The sequence below is a fragment of the Motacilla alba genome, chromosome 2, assembly GCF_015832195.1.
Source record: "Motacilla alba alba isolate MOTALB_02 chromosome 2, Motacilla_alba_V1.0_pri, whole genome shotgun sequence".
NCBI lineage: Eukaryota > Metazoa > Chordata > Aves > Passeriformes > Motacillidae > Motacilla > Motacilla alba.
Window position 1 is genome coordinate 20,740,143 of NC_052017.1, and position 20,672 is coordinate 20,760,814.

Sequence of the window (20,672 nt, forward strand, 5' to 3'; positions counted from 1 at the left end):
GAAAGCAGTGAAAGCTGAACCAGCTGTTTCTGAAGTGCTGAAAATACCTGAAATGGCAAGACTCTGCTTCATGAAGTTTCTTCTTTCATTATTCCTCCTCTGTAACTTAGAGCTTTTTTTTATTTTATTTTTTTTTAAATTGCAGCATTACCTTAGCATTGATGGTAAAACAAATCAGGGATATGGAGATGCATAGGATTTCTTTAACCTGATCTGGACGTTATTATTTCCAATGGTTAAAAGAGGTGGGCTTGTTAACTACTGAAAGGGTTTATGTTAGTGACTAGAGATGTCTTGTACTACTGATCAGTTATACTAAAAAATATTTGTGCCTCCATTCCTGCAGTCCTGTGAGTCTGGAGGTGTATATGCCAATATGCACTATGTGTATTTGGAGTGTACTTGAGGTTCAAACTCAATGGTGTTGAATGTAGTTACGAGGCCGCCTTTGTAGCTGGTTTGATGGGGAAAACTCAGTAAACAGGGCAGGCTCAGAGTCTTGTTCTGAATGGTAAGCAACTTGAAACTCTTTTAAAAATGTGCAGAAATGCTTTGGTGCTTGTAACATAATGCAGAAGGTAATGTTGTCTTGTATTTTAATAATATTTTTTTCTCTGGTAACAAAGGCATTCCTTTTGAAGAGGCTTTTTACTAGTGAAAAGTCTACTTGGAGAGACTGTCCAGGTACTGAGAGACTTTTTTCCCCCCCTCATTATATTTCCATTTTATTTATTTTTAAAGCATGTATTAGTTAAAAAAACTTAAACTATTTCACACTTTGTTTGTTTGTGTTCTTCCATATCGTATGTATACTACATGCTTCAGAACTCCTATTTGTGAGGTTATGCTGGTGCTTAATACTTCTGGGTTTTGGAAATATTTAATTGAAATCCGTTATTAAGAAAAGGAATGGGTTACAAATCCTATAAAACCACATTTTTCTGAAGACAGCCTTATAATCTTTGGTCCTCTATATTCAAACAGCAATTAACATTAGTAATTAATGAGATAAAAGTAATACTTATTTAGATAGCATTAATGTATAAGAAAGATACTAGTAGCTTATGTATGATAATGGTTCTCAGCAATCAGACTCATGTAGGTTTCTGATCTTTCAGAAGAGGAGCAGAAGAACCTTCTCTGCCATACATTATGTGATATTTTGGAAATGGCTTGCTCTGATAATTCTGAGTCATACTGTCTGGCAACATGGATAAGAGGAAAAACAACTGAAGAAACTGCCAGTATTTCTGAAAGTTCTGCAGAATCTAGTCATCGAGAGGAGCAACCTTGTAAGATATATTTCTGTGCTAAATTACCCCTCACTTAGTGAAGTATTAATGGTTTTTGAGGGACCACTGCTATTTTATTAATTCACAGATGGGGGTTTTCCTTTGTGATTCCATTAGCAAAAGATGAGATTTTTGTCTGTTGTAATTAGAGGCATTCATCCTTTTTGTTGAAAGCAAAGTGGTGTCTTATCACTGGAGTTCTAACATACGTGTTTCTTTAGAATTTCAGCAATTTCCATAATCTTCAGTTTTATTTTGTAATTTACTGGGACCTGATATATCTTTAATTTTGAAACATCTACATGCTTCTTAACACTGGAAGAATACTTGTCACTTGTTGCTTTAGAAGAATTTTGTAGAAAATTCTCCAATGCTTTATTTATTCTATATTATTCTGGATCCTCTGTTATGGAGAAGTAGTCTTTTTCCATTTGTCTGTGCAGTACCGAACAATTTAAATCACCTTCTGGCAAATTATCATAATTTTTTTTAGTTTGGAATTCTTCAGTTACCTGCTTTTTGCAAATGTCTTCACTCCTTCATGAGTTACTGACATCAAGGATCCAGGAGATGTCATCTGTTGCACTAAGATGAGGCGTCCAGTCATAACTAACCACTGCAGAGTCAGTGACGTGGAAAGTTTGGCTGTGCACATATGATCAGGGAGTTGTATTTAGTAATCTTTAAACAGGAAAGATCTAATTTGTTAAAAGAAAAGCTGCTTTTTCTTTTAGTTTTTGTTCACAATTTGTACCTTAAGAAGTATGAAACTCTCTTCACATGAGAACATATTGCTTATAGAGGTGCTATCTTTGGATGGAAGGAATATGTTGTTCATCAGTTTGTGGCATAACTATGAAGTAAGAGTCGTACAAATAGATTTATATGTGCACAACTAGTTATAGCAATTTGTAGTGCTGGAGCTCTTTGGTACGAGTCATCTTCATCTGCTTCTAGCAAGTGCTCTCTGTTCTTTAGAAGGCTCAAGCAATAATAATTAAAATGATATTTAATTGAAAAAACCAGATGGTCAGTACATAAGAGCTCCAAGGTGAGCATTTTTTTAAAGTAAGAAAAAGTATTATACCGGAAGTTTTATCTGCAACTTTTCTGGTTTATCCTTTGCAGGATAGGGCAGTTGTAACTCTGAAATTCTGGGGTTTTTTTCCTTTTTTTAGTTGTCTCTGAAGCTCTTGTCAGTGATACAAAGTTTGTTTTCTACATGAAGTGACGCAGAGACTAGTTATCTACAGGATTGTACTGTCCTGTTTTTTAATGTATTGCTTGATTCCAAAGGACTTTTAACTGTAGAAAATGTTCAACAGTGGTTTTAGACACAAACTCAAGTTAATAATTACTCTCAACACTGACACTTACAAACTAATCCATTCTATTACATAACTACATTATTCATGTTTCTGTGCAAGTCTTCAAGTTCTGCCTGATTTGTCCTTAATAACATGGAATGTGCTCAAGTAAGGATACATTTCCCATGTACAGCCTGCTTATGTCATGGGCAATGTTGATCTCTTCCTTGTTTCTATTCTACATTCCCTGCTGGATGCTGAAGGCACCTCTCCTATGCACAGCATTTTGCCTTTTCTGTGTAATGCTGTACACATACCAATTTAAGATATGTTAGCTAGGTTTGGGCTTTTTCCCCTTCCTCTGTCCTGCTATTTACCTGTAAATCTTCTTAACCTGGTTAAGGGTGGGACGAAGATGTTGAGGAGAGGATATTGTGAGTAATGCAAAGTTGTGTAACTGCTAGTGCTAAGGAATACATTTATTTCTTGCTTGGCTGCTGTACTCAATAAAAATAGAAACTTTGGAATCATTGTCATAGTTGATAGGAGTTAAGAGATGAGTTGGTGAGCATGGAGTATTACAAACACAGTTCCGTATGGCAGGCTGTTTGAGACTTGCATATGGGGATATGTTTATAATAAAGCCATGAAATGTGCTTAGACACAACATGATAGAGTATAATTTTAAAGAATTTCTAAACAATTGTATTTCTCGTACATCTCATGTTCTCTTGCTGTTTGTTGTTTTTCGTTCCACTAAGCACTGTCTTTATTTAGCATTGTTTGGGCTATGTATAGCTCTACTTCTCTTTAGAATTTCTACTTATTTCCTTTTATTTCAAATAGTAATTATCTTAGCATTTTACTCTGTTCTTTAGTAACAGAATGAAACTGCCTATCATCCTGCTCTGTGAACAAAAGGTGGATTCGAGCACACTTACTGAATGCAATAGCATTTTTCATCTGCTTTTGTGGTGTATAGCAGTCACTTGTTGGCCATGTGTTGGCTTTAGTAGTGCAAGTTCCCAGGTTCAAAGATTGCTTTATATGAGTTAGTCCCTCTACCCTTCTGCTTACAAAAACATGAGTTCATCAAGCAAGGTTAGTTTTTGCAGCATTTTCTGCAATTTAGATTCATTGTTTCATATTTTATAAAAATGTCTTAAAAATACATTCTTTTAAGTCCAGTTTTACTCTTGGCAATCTAAGCAATTCCTCGTAGTTATTCAAATGACGAAAACTAAAATTCTTAAGGCTGCTGCTGCTGCTGTATATCTTAAGTAGAAAATGAAAGTATTTTGTTGCTTGAGAATCAGTTGTATTTGCATGTAGGACAAATTAAGTACATCTTTCAAAATGCAATCAGAATAGGCATAAAATGCCTTTTGGGGAATTCTGGTGGGGAGAATTGGTCAGTAGTACTAGCCCTAATGGCTTCGGATCTTAACTGAATTGTATGCAGCCACATTCTGTAGCTGGTGGATCAGAAATTGTTTAAATACTCGGCATCAAGTGGTATCTATCAGAAAGCAGATCTGTCTGTTTTGTGTATTGCTCTACTAGCAGAAAGATAAAGAAAAGAAAAAGGAAAGGTATAAAGCCTGTGTTGAACTTGGGAAGACACTAATGCTGTATTTTTTTATGTCCTGGATGCACACTAATTTGAAAGGCTGTTTATCTGTTATTGAAAGAAAACAGCAAGGACCTATTTAAAAACTAAGTGTGTAACATTGTTTAGAATAATTCTACTTTTCCCCCTTAATGCTTATTTATTACAAACAAACAAACAAAAAAAAAAACCTAACTAAATTTCAGTAACACAAGTGTATATTCAAAGAAAAAATACAGCTTACATACATTGATAAAATGATCCAAATAATCATGCTTGCTTTTCTAGGAAATAGTACTTCTTGTTGACCTGCAAAATTATATCTATAGTATGCATATGCTTGGTGACTTTGTGACAGCCACATTTTGTACAAATTCAATAGCGCAGTATATGACAAATATTTCCAACATGCTAGTGGCTTTGTGCTTTTAAAAAAATTGATTAGTCCAAATAGAAATGTTCTCACTAATTTGTATGGTGGAATCTTAATGTTGCAGTAAATTAGTTTATACTAATCAGTTAAATTTAAATGTCAGGAGAGGATTAAAATATAATTAGAGCTTGAAAGTATTCTAGCTTGCTGTGTGTATCTTGTGTCATTTTTTTGCCATGTGTAGTGCTGAAAAGTGTCTCTTGTGTATAGCTGCCTTGGCTGTCGAAGAGCTTGGCTTTGAGCGATTTCATGCATTAATTCAGTAAGTAATATGTTGGAACATTTAAAATACAATATTTTGAAGTTACACTAATATTCACAGGCCTGAAAGGGGTATGCTGAGGAACTTTTTTTGTGTTACTCATCAGGTTAAACTTGGATTTCAAGTTCTGGTTTGGGGGGGGGGTTTGTGTTTTTTCTTTGCATTTTAGCCATTTTAAATGGAATATCATTTTGAGCATAAGTATTAGGCTTTAAAATAAAAGTGGAGCAATGTAATGGGGTAAATTGGCTAGATAGTTTATGAACACAGGGTTCTGGAAATCTAATCAAGATTACTATTTAAGTTAAAGACGTTAATCCTCAATAATTATATAATGTCATCAGTACTTTTTCCTGATTTGAGATATCATAAGAAACTTTTAAAAAAAAATTTTTCATATACAAGACTGATTTTTGTTTCATACTTTGAACACTGTTCTTTTCTGGGGGTCTAAACCCAGAGCTCACAGTTCTAGTGAGTTTATATTTAAAGGTAGCAGTCTTTTATTTTCACAGTGAACAGTTGGGTAAATATTATACAAATCAATCCCCAAAGAGTAAATAAAGAGCAGCAGAATTCCAGAAAACACCTGAGATGGAAAATGTTGCTAATTAGAACTGAAATAACCACAGCTCATTTTATCAGTAGTAATTATAGTTTTTTTTTTAAGCCCATTGTCATATAAGGGAATAAGACAGAGGAAAATACAACATTTTTATAACCTTATGATCCAGACACTAATTTCATGCCCTTCTTCCTCCCCTCCTGCTCACCCCTTCAATCTTTGGATTTGTGGTACCAAAATAATTTTTTTCTGTCATTCTCTTTGGGAATCAGTGCTCTGGCATTTGCATTTAGACATCAGGTGGATTTCAGAACTGGCTTTGCCTTGCATACCTTGTATGCTGTGTGTACTCTGCTGATGAAGAAAGGATATTTAGAAATCAAGTATTAGCCAGAGTAAACCCATCTGTGGATGTATTTTTGTAGATCTTTGTTTCTTTTTTAAACAAAGCTTACTAAAAGTGTGCAAGAAATCAGGAAAAAACATGTACTGTTTGAGTAAGATAAGCAAAGACTATGATCTAGTTTGAATTACTCAAACTAATGTTTGTGTTCTGAAATGTAATATTTAGCTCTAACTACCTAGGAATTGCAAGTGTGTTGCTTTACTGGGATATTGGAGAATTTCTTCCTTTCCTTGGTTTTTATTTCCATTTTTTTTCCTTTTTAAACATATGATCACATGGTGTTACTTTATCATCCAGGCAGTCACCATATTATGCAATAAGATAGTATCCCAAATGTCAACATACCACTGTTCAATGTTTTGAACAATTTGCTTTTTCCAGAGCTAATGTCTAACAAAGTCAAATTCTTATGGGAAATAAAATAATTGCTTCAAAAGCCTGGAAGATAGTCTTACCTGGTTAAGTAGGTAGGTTAAGAAGGTTTATTTCTCCATTGTTTCTGGGCTGAATGTTGTTCAGAACACTATATAATGCAAATGTTATTTTGGTGACATAGTTTATTTGCAATTTCAGAAACATTGTTTTACAGAATTACAGGAGTGGTGCAAGCTACTCTTTCACGTATATATGTAACTTTATGGTTAGTGTTTGCATTAAAAAAAAATCACTGATTTTTGCATTTTGCTCCAGAATTATTTATCATCTGCAGATGGCAGTTACTGTAACTCCAGAGGAGCTGCTGTGTCATTCTGTCTATAACACCAGATCTGTTCTACTTTTACTTTGACATTCTCATGTTAGGTGGTAGTAATTCTTGGTAGTGCTTTGTGACACTATTCTAATGCTTCATCTCAATACATACTTCTTTTCTGTTGTTTGTTTGTTATTGTTTTTTGTCTTTAGCAAACGAGCATTCAAAAGCTTCCCTGAACTGAAGGCTGCAGTTTGGGATCAATATTCAGCATGGACAAACAGATTTGGAGTATTGCTCTTTCTGTATTCTGTAATACTGACAAAGGTTTGTGGGTTGCTTGATGTATTTTTGGGTGGGTTTTATTTCCTTGTTAAGAGAAAGTTTGATCCTGTAACCCTTTTTCTGTAAAAGGTGAACAAATAAACTGATGAACTCAGTCAAGTCCAGATAAATTTATGAAATGGTGTCTTCATGTATGTTGCAGTACAGTTCCAGCCTAAAAATTTAAAAGGCTCAGTCCTTTGGTTTTTTTGGGTTTTGGTTTGTCTTTTTCTCTTTTGATCTGGAAGACTTACACATTTTGAAAACATCTTTCCTTGCAAGGTGTTTGAAAATATCTTCCTTTGAAGAGAAAGCGGCCTTTATCAGTTCATGTAAAAACATCAGCCTCCCGATGTTTTACTGTTGCATTCTGTTGTATAAATGTTGCAGCTCATTCCTTAAGACAGCAAAAATGTTTGTAATTTTTCTACAGGGTATAGAAAACATAAAAAATGAAATTGAAGATGCAACTGAACCATTGATAGATCCTGTTTATGGTCATGGAAGGTAAGCTGCAAAAAAAGTTTGCTACCACTTAAAATAGATTTTTGGGCTAATTTTTTGTCTTATGTAACTGATCATTCTTTTAGGAAGTTACTGACATTAAAAGAGAGACTCAATTGTAACTTAATACCTAAAAGCAACACCAAAAAGTGTGTCTGTTTCCCTGCTAACTCCTTTTAGTACATCAGTTCTGAGGAGATGCTTCTGTTCTCATTGAATTTTCAGATGGATAATTCTCAAATTCAGGGCTGCATTCTATATCAAGTTCATGTTTAAAAGAGTGGAGATGATAATTAGGATTCCTGCATTAAAATACACACTAGTTAATGGAAAGTAGTTACAAAATGTCTGCTTGGGTAATTCAATAATTTTAAAATTTGTTACAGATAACCACAGTTTTTGAAATAAATTTCATGTCCCTTTTAGTTTCTTATGTCTTACATAATTTCTTTCTGTTGTGTAGCCAAAGCTTGATTAATCTACTGTTGACTGGACATGCTGTTTCTAACGTGTGGGATGGAGACAGAGAATGTTCAGGAATGAGTAAGTTGGTTCTAGTTTATGCTTGTTATTTTTTTACATACTCTGAGATGCTGACCTATAGATTTGGAATATATTCCATTTTTGTTTCGATAGTCTCCTTGTTTACTGCCCTTTGAATTAAGTAGATTTCAAATGGAAATGAAGCATACTGCACAAATTTGCTGATGTTAGTATCAGTGAATACAGGATCGTCAGCTACCAGTTGAACGTAGATGTTACCTCATGACCTGGATGATGGAAGGGAGTGCAGTCTCTGCAGTTTGGGAAGTTTGAAGACAAGGGCACTGTTCAAAACAGCCACATCAAACTAGAGAAATGGACTGACAGTAATGTCCTGAGGTGCACGCAAGTCCTACATCCAGGAAGGAATCCAGGAATCCCATCTGTGGAGCAGCACAGGGCAGCACTGGCTGGCTGGGAAGCAGCCTTGTAGGAAAGCACCTAAGGCCCATGTGGGGAGTGAGTTGCATTCAGTCACTGGTGTGCCCTTCTATCCAAGAAGGGCCAGAAGCTACCCAGGAGGGTAGCCAGCAGCTGAAAAGAAATTGTGGTTCTTTCCCTGTCTCTGGCGCTTGTGGGACAACCTCTGGAGTGGTGTGTCCAGTTTCGGGCTCCCCAGTGCAGGAAAAACATTGACATAGTGGAGTGATTCAGTGGAAGCTCATGATTAGAAGGCTTTTGTGGTTTTTGGGTTTCATTTTACAAATTGAGATTGTATGAAAACAGGAACCATTTGAATTGTTCACATCTCTTTAACTGCTGCACAGTCCATCTCGGGTTCATCAGCGTGTTTCTTACAATGATTTTTCATCATCTAAGTCAGCACAGAACAAACTTACTTGAAATTAGATTCAGGACAGATCCATGCAAGACCTGAATCAAAATGCTCTGGTTTGATGATGAACAAGTAATATAATCTCCCTTGAGACATTTTGGACTTGCACTTGATTATGATTTCATGCAGTCTATGCTTTCAGACTTAGAGAATGTCATTTGGATATTCTATCTAACTTTCCTTTATTTGACCTTGTTGTCATTTATCCCCCCTATTTCTAATAGAAATTTGTTTCAATTAGCCTTCTGGATTTTATCTGTATGTTTTCTTCAGTACTTTTAGTTTTCCCTTTTTGATTATGATATATCTTTCTGAATTTTTAGATTATGATCGATCAATCAATCTGAATTTTCTAGGAGCTTTCCTTTCTATAAGGCTAAGTTGCTGTTCTGCAATTCAGTATATTGGTTTTGAAAACTGTGAGTTCATTCCCTCATTTGCCTTTCAAATTATGTTTCTGGTAGGCCTTTTCTTAGTTATCAAGTTGGAATTTTTTTTCTTTTCTGAGAATGCTGAACTTGCTGTGAACACAGTAATGGTCAGCATTTAGGTTCTCAGTCAGTTCTGCCCTAAAAACCTAGAACAAGAACTCCGATAGAGTCTGTCTTTTTGTGGAGAGAGGAGGAACAGAAAATGATCTTTAGTACTTCTTGAGGATCTGGTATTATGTGTCCTGTTAGTTTTTCTGACCAGTCAAGTAACTGGACTTTATATTGGGAGCCCTCCGTTTTCTTGAAGCCATTGGACAATTACAGCCAGACCCTGCTTATACACAGTCTTAAGTCTATAATCATATTTGTTAGCAAGTGATTTGTTATAGTCTATCAAAAAGAAAGATAAACAGCAGCTGGTACTGTTCACAGCTTCTTAGGCTAGGCTGAATTTTGGATACATTGTCACATTTTCTTTATATAGAAATCCTTTTTGTCATCTTTTCTTCTTTGAGCATGTATCATGGATTTTGTTTCTCTTTGTGTGTAAAACCTTCAGCTTCTTTCATGTAATTGCTCATGAGCTTTTCACGTAGAAGGGTTGAAGGTATCAAAATAACAATGACTGAATACTCTTTTATTCAGAAGTTATCTGAAGTCACTTTACCTATTTTTAAACTATTCAAAAAAGCAGTTTTTAATTAATAAATAATTAAAATTATTTATAAGCCATTGTAAAGGTACTGCCAGTAATTTTAGCAGTGACAAAAGAACAGACTGAGTTGCAAACTTGAGGAATTACCATGTCTTTGCAGACTGTACTCAGAGCGCTGGCTGTCACAGTATTGCATATTTTCCAAACAGGGTCGGAGTTACTAACTGGAATTGTTCTTGGCCACTGGTGGTAAAAATGCCAGTGAAATGATATCTCTTCTTTGACTAGCTACATGTTCTCCTTTAAACCTTTCTTCTTATTCTGATCTCGTCTCTTGCCACAGCTATCCACGGTGGGAAGATATGGGAAGGTAGTTGATATTTTTTACTGCTTTTTTGGGGCTGTTGTTCCTCCGTGCGCTGGAGCAGTTCCCTACGAATGCAGCCAGGGCTGGAGCTGCTTTTCCCTGCCGGTGCCAGGGGTTTGAGGGCCGGTGTGGCCGCTGGGTGGCGCTGTGCTGTTGCGGGTGGAAACATGGGTTCCGAAATTTGAGTCCTTTGCAAAAGTGCTTTTCCAAGCCAGAGAAACTAACTTTGTGACAAGAGGCAAAAATATTCATTTTCTTAGTTGATCTTCGGTGTTATCAGATGTCTTCCAGTCATCTTCTCTCTTTGTGGGGTGAGGATATTCACAGAATAAACTTTGATTTAGTGCAGCTAGTCTCCTTTTGTTTCTTTGTAAATCATCTGAGAATAGTTTTTGCTTTTGTGTCTCTCCTCTCTGGCTCATTCTGAAGGAGGCATGGGTAGATCAGTGACTACAAGCTGAAGTTAACCTAGGAGGTTCCTGCACAGATATGCAGTCTGTGTATCTTGACTACTGACTATTCAGAATATTCACACTGTGTGGCCACTGTTGTAGCCAGAATCACAGCACTCTCTAGTTACTAGTGAGAATTCTCATCTAGTTATCTGTGAGGGGAACAAAGTACTTAATCACAGCGTTATTTTGAATAATTTTCTGAATAGTAAGTATTATCTACATGTGACTTAGTTGTTCTGCTCCCGGGTACTGGCTCCTACATCTGAATCCCTTGTTTAGCAGACTGGACTTTACATTGTTTTTTGTTACTGGTTTTTAAGAAATATATGTGATGCATAAAATTACTTCTCTAATATACTGCTGCTTGCTTCTGCCACTCGTTTCCTTCATTGCACGTATAAATGTGTTATTTCTGTATGTTACCTGTTCCCTAGTTTGAAGGATTCTTCACTAGTTTTTTTAATTGGGCTTATAGCTCTCTTTCCCCCAGCTCAAAGAAAGAATGAATTGTCTTAGCATATGGTAATTTATAGCCACTCAACTATTAGCCAGGGAGATGATGGGGTTTTGCTGAGGATAATCTATGTACCCCTGAATATTTTAATTCCAGCAAGTTTGAAGGTAATCTGTGAAAGCACAGCTTTCAGATCAGAGAATTCTACATGCAAAGATCATTTTAATATGTATAGCTCACACTCTAAGGAAGGAGTTGTACTTCTAGACACAAAGGTAGTGAACAAGCTTGTGTTTGTAAGTTTTTTGGGTTTTGATTTTCAGAATTGGATATATGGGGACTTTTGCTTAACAGTAGAGGGAAACATTAAACCATTACTATAATAACTGTTCTGCACTGTTGCAAAATTCAGTGAGGTAAACTTGAAGTTGATGAAGGGAGCATAGCATGCCTGGTGCTGCAGAGTTCACTTCTGCAAATCAAGGAATCTTTTAAATTCAGAATGGCTTCTTTCACTTGCTATGGTCCTGAGGCTTTAGCCCATTGGTAAAGATGTCAGTTTTATGCTGTTGTACACAGATGACTGGTGTTAAAAATTATGGTTGAGACTTAGTGTTTTAGAGGGAACTTTCAAATATGAAAGTCAATGTTCAACAAATTATAGGAAATCCAGAAATTCTTAAATTGATCATAGAGTACGCTTCCAGTATGTGCTGCTCTTGTTAGACAGTATTTGGGGGTCTAGCAGAGCTGTTCTAAGCAGACAGTACTTGGAACTCCTTAGATGATGTATACAAAAGCCCAGAGCTTCTTCCAAATCTGTATAATTAGGTTTGAAGCTTGAATTTTGAAGTACTTCCTCTTTATTTATATTAGAGGACCTCAAGTAAGGCTCTGTAAGTGCTCTTCCAATCAGTAGTACATAAATATTTCAGCTATTTCTGGCAGCTGTGTGTGTTTGAGAGCTTTAAATGGAAGTCAGTATTGAAAATAAAATTAGTTTTTCTACTTAAAAATTATTATTTCAAAAATTGTGTTTTATTATTCAGAATGTGAAATGCTTAAGATAAATATGGCCAAGGAACTCTAAGAAGAAAGAAGGAGAGAGGAAAAAGCATTCATTTATGCATGTGTATGGGATTTTCTCTTCTTGAAGATAGCTGTTCTTAGATTTTTCTAACAGTAATTGTGATGTATATTGCAAAGCCCACAGGTTTTTAAAAGAGACTATCAACAGAAACCTCTTAAAACCTTGAGTCTGGATCTTATGATCTTTATAAATAAGATCTCTCTATAAACATGTTTTATATAGAGAGAAATTACCATTTTTGACTGTGTCTTGATGATTTGCTATTGTTTCTAAAACTGCATAACTTAAAATTGTTATTACTTGACCAATTTTTAAAGTAAGAAAAAATGGCTTAAAACAGAATTTGCAGATTTTTCTTGAATAAATTTTGTGGTTTTTTTTGAACAGAACTTCTTGGCATACACAAACAGGCAACAGTAGGCTTTTTGACGTTGATGGAATCGCTGAGATATTGTAAGGTAAGCTGTTTTCTACATAATTTAAAATTTTTCTTTCATTAAGGTGTTGTGGGCTTTTTTAACAGTATTACTGAAAGCTTGACTTTGTACTATTGGAGATCTTAAAGAACTTTCAAATAACGTCCAAACTCATGTATTGAGACATATACAAGACATATAAGACAAATATATGATAAAATTTTTAAATACATCTTCCTGAGTAAATTTTGTTTGATGCTATTTAGATTAGAACTTTATTGATTATTGCTAGTTAGCAGCTTATGTTTTTACTGAAATAACTCTAGCTAAAGTTTTGTAGATGGTTTTAAAACTGTGAAGTCCCAAAATGGCTTGCTGTTATGTTGTAATTTTATTGATCTTTTTTTATGCTTTCACTGTCTTCCATTTAAAATAAATATCCATAAGTAAAAATGATAAAACTACTATTAAGCAACTGTATTCTAAATATAATCTATTCAAAATTTAAAAGATATTTTACATATTTATCTCTGAACATTTGAAAGTTGCTGATATGCACCTTAGTCCATATTATTTCTTCCTCTTGTGACAGAATTCTTGATTCCTGGTTTTTATTTGAGAAATTCTGTGATTTACTGTTGCAGTTTAACCCCAGCCAGCAACCAAGTCCCACACAGATGCTCACTTGTGCCCCCAGCAGCAGGATCAGCAAGAGAATTAGAAGGGTTCAAGTTGAAAAACTCACGGGTCGAGATAAAGGCAGTTTAGTAGGGAAAACAAAAGCCAAACACACAAGCAAAGCAAAACAAGAAATTAATTACGGTTTTTGATGGACAAGTAGGCATTCAGCCATGTCCAGGAGAACACAGCCCCATCAAGTGTAACAGTTACTTGACAAGACAAATGCCATCACTCCAAATGTACCCCCATTCCTCCTTCTTCCCTCCCACTTTATGTCCACTTTTGGTCACCTGTCCCAGCTATGTCTTCTCCCAGCCTTCCTTGCAACCCATCACCCTTGCCAGTGTGGCTGTAAAAAAGCAGAAAAGGCCTTGGCTCTGTGTAAGCTCTGCTCAGCAGCAACAAAAACATCTCTATATTGTCAACCCTGTGTTCAGCACGAATCCAGAACACAGCCCTGTACCAGCCACTGTGAAGAAAATAAACTCTATTCCATTCCAAAGCAGCACATTCCACCCCTTAGTCCATACCATTGTCATATGTTTATGTCACACTATTCAATACAACCTCATTAAACACCACCCCCCCTTTCTACCCTTTGATATATCTGTCATTCTCTTAGTCTGACTGCCCCTGCTGAATGTCTGTACAATGTCCATGAAATGTCCTTTGAGTTCATTTAGTCCGTGGCTTTGAGCTCCCTCTGTTCTGGTGGTCACTCAGGATAGGAGACGTGGTGCTCCCTGGAGTCCTTGGGCACCAAAGCCAGCTCAGGTCGGGTCACTGCTGCACTGCATCTGCTTCTTGTAAGGCTGCTCCTCCATTGGTTCAGGTGGTTCCTGTTACAGTAATTCCTGTAACAGCAACTCAAATCATGGCTTACAACAAATTAAAGACATCCATTACAACTTCCACCTTGGTCCTTTTAAGCCAGGTTATCTGGTTTAATGCTGCAGCGAACTCCTTCTCTTGTTCCCAGGCTGGGTGCAGCAGCCTTAGTGCCACTCCTGCTGTAGTGCACCATTAATTAGTGCAGTCCATATGCTGGTCCTCCACGGGCTGCAAGGGAATCTGTACTTCCCCTCTTCCAGTGTGGGGTCCCACCCAAGGGCGACAGTCCTCCCTGAGCTTATCCAGCATCCCCTATGGGGTCACAGGTCCTGGCTGTTCTACAAAGACTATTTTTGAAACAGCATTAATACTCTTTAATTCCTGAACCTTTTTGGTTGTTCTTTGCTTTCTTTATAGTCTGTAGTAAATTCCTTTAGCTTATCACAGAGTTAAAGAGAATAAGGTAGTTGGCAGAATGTTGGTGAATTGACTGCAGCTGGCTGTCCTTTGATTTATTAAATACATGTAGATTCTGAATTAATTAGTCCAAAACCAGTTAATAAATCAAGTGGACTTCTACCTTTCATTAGCATCTGATTATAGTGTTGTTAAGCATAGTACTCGTCTGCAAGCTAAACACTTACATCATTTTATTAAACATTTTATATCAGTGGAGTCCTAACCATTCTGAAAACTAACTAAATTTTCATTAATTTGGTCACTAACTAGATGACCTTTCTGTGTTTGCTTTGTATTTCTGATTTTGCTGTACCTTTTTAGGTTGGCTCCTATTTGAAATCTCCAAAATTTCCCATTTGGATACTTGGCAGTGAAACACACCTCACAGTCTTCTTTGCCAAGGTATGTTAGATGTGGTTTTGGTAACCTCAGGCAGATAAACACCACATAAATTCGAAGTACAGATCTTGCTAAAAGGTGACTTTTATGTGGCTTTAATGTAAAAACATGTTCACGAAAACTGTTAATTAAGCCTTTCCTTGGAGGCAGAGTTGTTCCCATACTTTAGCAATACTTCATAACTTGCAGTGTGAAGTCTTCTGGTTTTAGCTTAATTTATTGGGCTGGGGGTGGTTTATGCTTTGGAACACCATGCTTGGGATATGTACTGTCTTAAATTTCTATAGTGTAAGAAAGAGTTATGTAGTAGTTTCATCTCCCTGACAGTGCTTTCACAACTTTTAATGTGTAGTTGGTTGTTCTAGATTTAAAATAGATATCAGGACTGTTGCAATAATTCTTTGTTTATATTCTGTCAGATGTCTACTGTAGCCTGTAAAACATAAAATGCTTTCAGGAGGACTCTCAGTGTAAAATCTTAGACCAGATTTTCCAAGGAGACAATTTCTGTTTCTTTAGTTGGAGATTGTAAGTTGTTTAAAACCTTAAATTTTGTTTTTATAGAACACTTGTTTCTGATTAAAAATTTTATTGAAACTTTGAATGGTACCTACTAGCATATTTATTGGTACTTATTAGAAGTTAACTTCCCAGTATCTAATATCTTAAAGTTAATTAAAACTTTAACTATAAATCTTTAAAATAAATACTAGAACACATGACAAAGATAAAACTGTGAATTCTCGAACTGTTGAGTTTCCTTAAGTAAAACATTTGCCTGATCTTCAGAAAGACAACACAAATGCCTAGATTTTTCTTACTAAGAAACAAACCTCCACAATATGTTGAAAATTTGTGTAGTAGTATTATTTAATCTTTAAACTTAAATTTTAAAAAATCCTTGAAATTACCAAGCCAATTTTACACATTGAAAATTTTTTTTGCAAATTTTTAATCCCTAATGTCAGATAAATATTCTTTCTTCCTTACTCCATGGAATAGAAAAGTCCTTATTCACTTTTGGATATTAGTTTTCTGCTTTACTCTCTCCCCAGTCTTTCCAGTAAAGCTTTTTTTTTTAATTTTGATTTTGAAATTTTATCCCCAGTTTTTCTGAATGATATCATCAAAGTCAGTACCATGTAGACAGCAGTGTGATGCAAATAGGTATAATTGCTCTGTTAATGCTAGTCCAGCCTTCCTGTCACAATGTTATCGTAGCTAATGCTCAGTGTCCACAGAGGCCATTTCCTGACAGAAATCTACTCCTAATGCTCTTTCTTTTAGGATGCTGAAGGCTGGTTCCTGGGTTTAGAGTAACTGGGTATCAATATCTGGTGTCTCCAATTGGTTTTCCTTTCTTCACTGAACTCCACTTAAGCTGTGTAGAACTTCAGCTTGTGATTATTAAAAAGCAGAATAAAGAATTGACATGGTCTTGGCAAAGGATTTCCTAGATTTTTGTTGTTGTTGTTGTTATTACGCAAAGCAGGATTTGAAGTTGTGTAAAACCTCTTAGTTTTTGAATTTGAGTGTCTAACCTCATCCTTTTTTAAGTAGCAGTTGTTGAGCATTTCAGGTGAAGCAGAAATGTCAGCTGCAGTGGAAATACAAATTGTGTTGACAATCAATTATTGCATCAATTGAAGCTACATGTCAAAAACTACAGAAGAAACTTGAATTTGTTGCCAAGGTTTAGTCAGCACGTTGTTAAAGTAGCATGTGTAATTGTGTAAATGGTGTTTGATGCTGAGGATGTAGCTTCTAGTTTGGTGGAGAGTTTGATTACATGAGAAAGAAATGTTCAGAATGGAAAGAAAAAAATGAACTGCGGAGCCAAAACCAGTGCAGATTAAATTTTAAAAAAACCCAAATTTTAATTCTTTCAAGCTGCCTAAATTTTACAGCAGCATAAAGCCTTACTTATAAGTAGAATAATGTTAGCCTATTATTAATTATTCTGTTATGCAGAAAAGTAGTCAGTTTTGTCATTAGCTGAGTAATGTGGTCTAGAAATCTAGAAACAGCAATCTTCCTAGGCTACTGTTGCTATGGACAACTAGCATGGGAAAATTAGGGAACAGAATAGAATCTTCATTTCCTTGAGCATGGAGGTTTAACAAGCAAAAGGTTTTACTCAAATTCTGCATACTGCTCTACTTAAAGAAAGCAAGCTGACTGTGGTTCTTTAGTATTTACATGTTTGACTTAGATTTTTACATTAGATGGATGATAAACATTTTTCTCCTATCAGTGAAATGTATGATAAACCACCACACTCTTCTATCTCAGAACATTTTGATTTAAATATCGTAGACTTCTATTGTTATCTGCCAGACTACGTTTGCACTACTCTGAATGTGGACCATTCTTTTAGCTGTGACTGTGAGAAAGGTTTTATTTTGTAAAATACATGATTCTGTTCATAGCTGCAATTCTAAAACTGTGTATTTTCAATGTATTTTAATGTGCAAAATGCAGCACAGTGGCTGAAGGTCATACTTATAGCCTAAAGTGAAAATTAATTAACTAAAGTGTGTAATTCAGCTTAATCTCTCTTGCAACTGCTGCTGCTTGAGGTAGCTGTAAACTGAGACAGTTGAGTCAATTCCTAGTTTTAAGACAAGTCTACAGTGGGTCAGCAGTTTCTCCTGTTACTGAAGGAGTAAGTTTTCTTCTACCTGCATGGTGTACATCTTGACTGTCATAGCATTTTTGTACATACCCAGTGAGTTATTAACCTTGTTTTAGTATAGAGACTTGGAGATAAATAACAAATAATTTATTTATTGTTTTGATTGAAGCACATTTTATTAAAGACAATATCAGTAGTTTTGCTGTCTGGGACATAACCAACCTGTCATCAGCCAAATAATTATTTGTACTTAGATCTTTTCGATAGAAAATAGAATCTGGAAATATGTGAAATGGAACCTTACATCTTCATTTCTAGAGTAGGCTATCTTGAAAAATACTACAGCTTGTTCTGCAGATGGGTAAATGTTGAAGTCAGGAAGCACATGCAAACATCTGTATTATCTAAATAGTTCTTCAAATTTCTGATAGTTATGTGTGTCATAATAGAGTTGGAAAAACTTTGTGAATCATTGCAGGGGTGTCCCTAGCAAAGAACCATAAGTAGTACCATCATATTATTTTTCTTCCCAACTGTTGCGTGTATAAAGTCAGAAAGCTGATTAATGCTCAGGAGTCCAAATTTAACGTTTTGTTAAAAAATAAGTGTGGCTATTACTCCTAGTGGTCATGGACTGTGCATTTGCAACAAGGTAAATTATTTATAGGCTACTAAATCTAAGCAGCCATCATTTCTGCCTCTCCCTGCCCACTCTTACTTTCAGTGAATAGAAAAACTTTCAAATGGCTTCAGTCCAACAGAAGCAAACAAGGAATCTTTCACCTGACACAATGAGTTTCTCTGCATGCTCTGTCAGATGGTGTGAAGGCAAATATGTGATATTGTAAATGTTCTCTAAAACTCAGCTTTATTACTACAGTCTTTTTGTATTGTTTTTTCTCTTTCATTGTAGGGATAAGAGACAGTAGGAAGTGGGGCAACTCTAAATAAGGCTGTCATGTTCTGGATGAAATGTTGTACAGGCATTTCATAATTATTTTTATGATACTCATAGGAAGTTATGACAAGCTGAGACAGTTCAGAACTTCTAGGAATGCCAAAACGTGGTCAGACACTGTATAAAAGAGTACCAACAAATTGAAATGTTATGCAAAATATAACAAGAAAATGTTCCAGTGCAAACAACAGGAAGAACAACAGGAGGTTAATAGGTGCTTTCTAAATTCTGTCGTGACATGCAAATCCACATTGTGTTAAAGTTTGATTTCAGACTCATTGAAAATGAAAAGACAGCATGGAATAAATGTATGTCAGCTGACTTCAGGTGATTGAAACTGTGGGGACGCTTTAGCTGTGTAGGTCTTTAAAAAATTTCCTTTGTTTCTATGTCTTTGAGCACAGAGGCCCAACAGAATTGGCTATCCATTTTCAGTTACAGTATTGTGGCATCTCTAGACTTAAAGAGTCAGATAAGCAGAGAAAACGCCTGTCTGAGAAATCTGAATGAATTACAAATTGCTGCTTTTGAAGGAAAATGTCCTGTCCTGGACTCCTGGAACCACATTGGTTTCAGATTACATTTTTTTATTTCTCTGACTTTGATCACTGTAACCTATTCTATACATTTTCAAAGCCTTTGTTCTGCATGCTTGATAGCATTGTCTCTCAGAAGAAAGAACACTGACTTCTCTTCCTAAACCATCTCTTTCATCAGAGTTCAGCTGAAGGGCACATCACCAAACACTGACACTGCTCTAGGAGAGCCTAAATGTGGGTCGGTGGTGTTTACTGGAGCTGGGCTGAGGGGAGTGTTAGTTGGTACAGCATTAAGCTCAGAACACCAACAGAGATTGTTGGTGGTGTGAAAAGAATCGAAATGCATGTGTAAAAAATCAGTCATCATTACTATATGTTAACGCTTTGGTTTCTACAGAAATGACCTATCCTTTAATTTAAGATCTCTTCTACTTAGAGAAGGGAGTGAAAACTGTCTAGGCACTTCCTTTTGTTTTTTGCTTCCGTGACCAGTAAATGCAGGTAGCCAAATTTTGAAATACATGTTTTCATCAGAGAAGAAATTAAGATCACATTTTGAAGATTCCACTTCAGAAAATGGTTACAGAGCATGTGGCTATAGGGTCTGTAGTATTCAGGAGTAAGAGAAATTGGTTCTATTGGAACAGTCTGGACACCTAAAAGGAAAAGACATAGATGAGTGAGACAACAGCAGAAATCACTCCTAGACTGAAATAGGGTTCCCATTTTCTGTGTGCTGTTTAAGAGCAGGAAGGCAAATGCTCTTCTGTTTTTGACAATAGTCCTGACTCTTCAAATATTCCTGTTGTTAATTTAAGAGCTCCTTTCTGCAGGAGCAGAGCCATTTTTAAAATTAATGTTGATGGAAGGTGTTTCCTGTGGGAACTATGGGCTCCCAAAAAGAATTGAAGTTACTCTACTGGTTGGTTTAAGATGTGTAGTGTAAATGCTATTGCTAAATGAATTTAAGTTTTTCTGAATAACACAGCATTTCATAAGTTCATAAGCAATCCCAAATGAGTTTCCTAGTAGAAAGGCCAGCTTTGAGGTCTCATTGTTGGCAGGGGACACATCAAAATAAAATACTTCTGAAAGGTTCTACCCTACTCTAGCTTTGTGAGATCACAGAGCATAAGTATGAAACCTTGTTCTGTTATTTGTGGGTCTACTCTGATTTTACTTGCAGGTTAATTAGTTCCTATTACAAATACTGAATAATCATTCCCTCTTCATCACTCTCATTCTATGCTTGATTTTATAGACCTCTCTTTTTCAAGCCTGAGGGTTCCCTCTCTATTTAGTATTTTCTTGTGCAGAAATTGTTCTGCACATTTGATAATCTGTGCTTTTATGTACCTTCTGTAGTTCACCCAAGTTCTTAATTTTTAACCTTATATGTTAAGTTTATTGGAAAGTATATCCTAACAGTTCATTCACTTCTAGGTTTCTTTTTTCTATCTTGAACCACCTTTTTTCTGATACATATTTCACATCATAGTATGGTTTGGGCTGGAAGGGACCTTAAAGATCC

General features: G+C 35.8%; 1 protein-coding gene across 2 annotated transcripts in view; it reads left to right on the plus strand.

Annotated features, from left to right (window-relative positions):
* Positions 1–20,672, plus strand: part of MINDY3 (MINDY lysine 48 deubiquitinase 3) — a 47,836-nt gene that overhangs the window by 7,401 nt on the left and 19,763 nt on the right. For both annotated transcript variants that reach the window (XM_038161351.1, XM_038161359.1), the window contains 8 exons: positions 627–684; positions 1,119–1,292; positions 4,852–4,903; positions 6,778–6,892; positions 7,323–7,396; positions 7,857–7,936; positions 12,611–12,681; positions 14,932–15,012. In XM_038161351.1, coding sequence (XP_038017279.1) covers positions 627–684; positions 1,119–1,292; positions 4,852–4,903; positions 6,778–6,892; positions 7,323–7,396; positions 7,857–7,936; positions 12,611–12,681; positions 14,932–15,012 — 705 coding nt within the window. The remainder of the gene's footprint in view (positions 1–626; positions 685–1,118; positions 1,293–4,851; positions 4,904–6,777; positions 6,893–7,322; positions 7,397–7,856; positions 7,937–12,610; positions 12,682–14,931; positions 15,013–20,672) is intronic.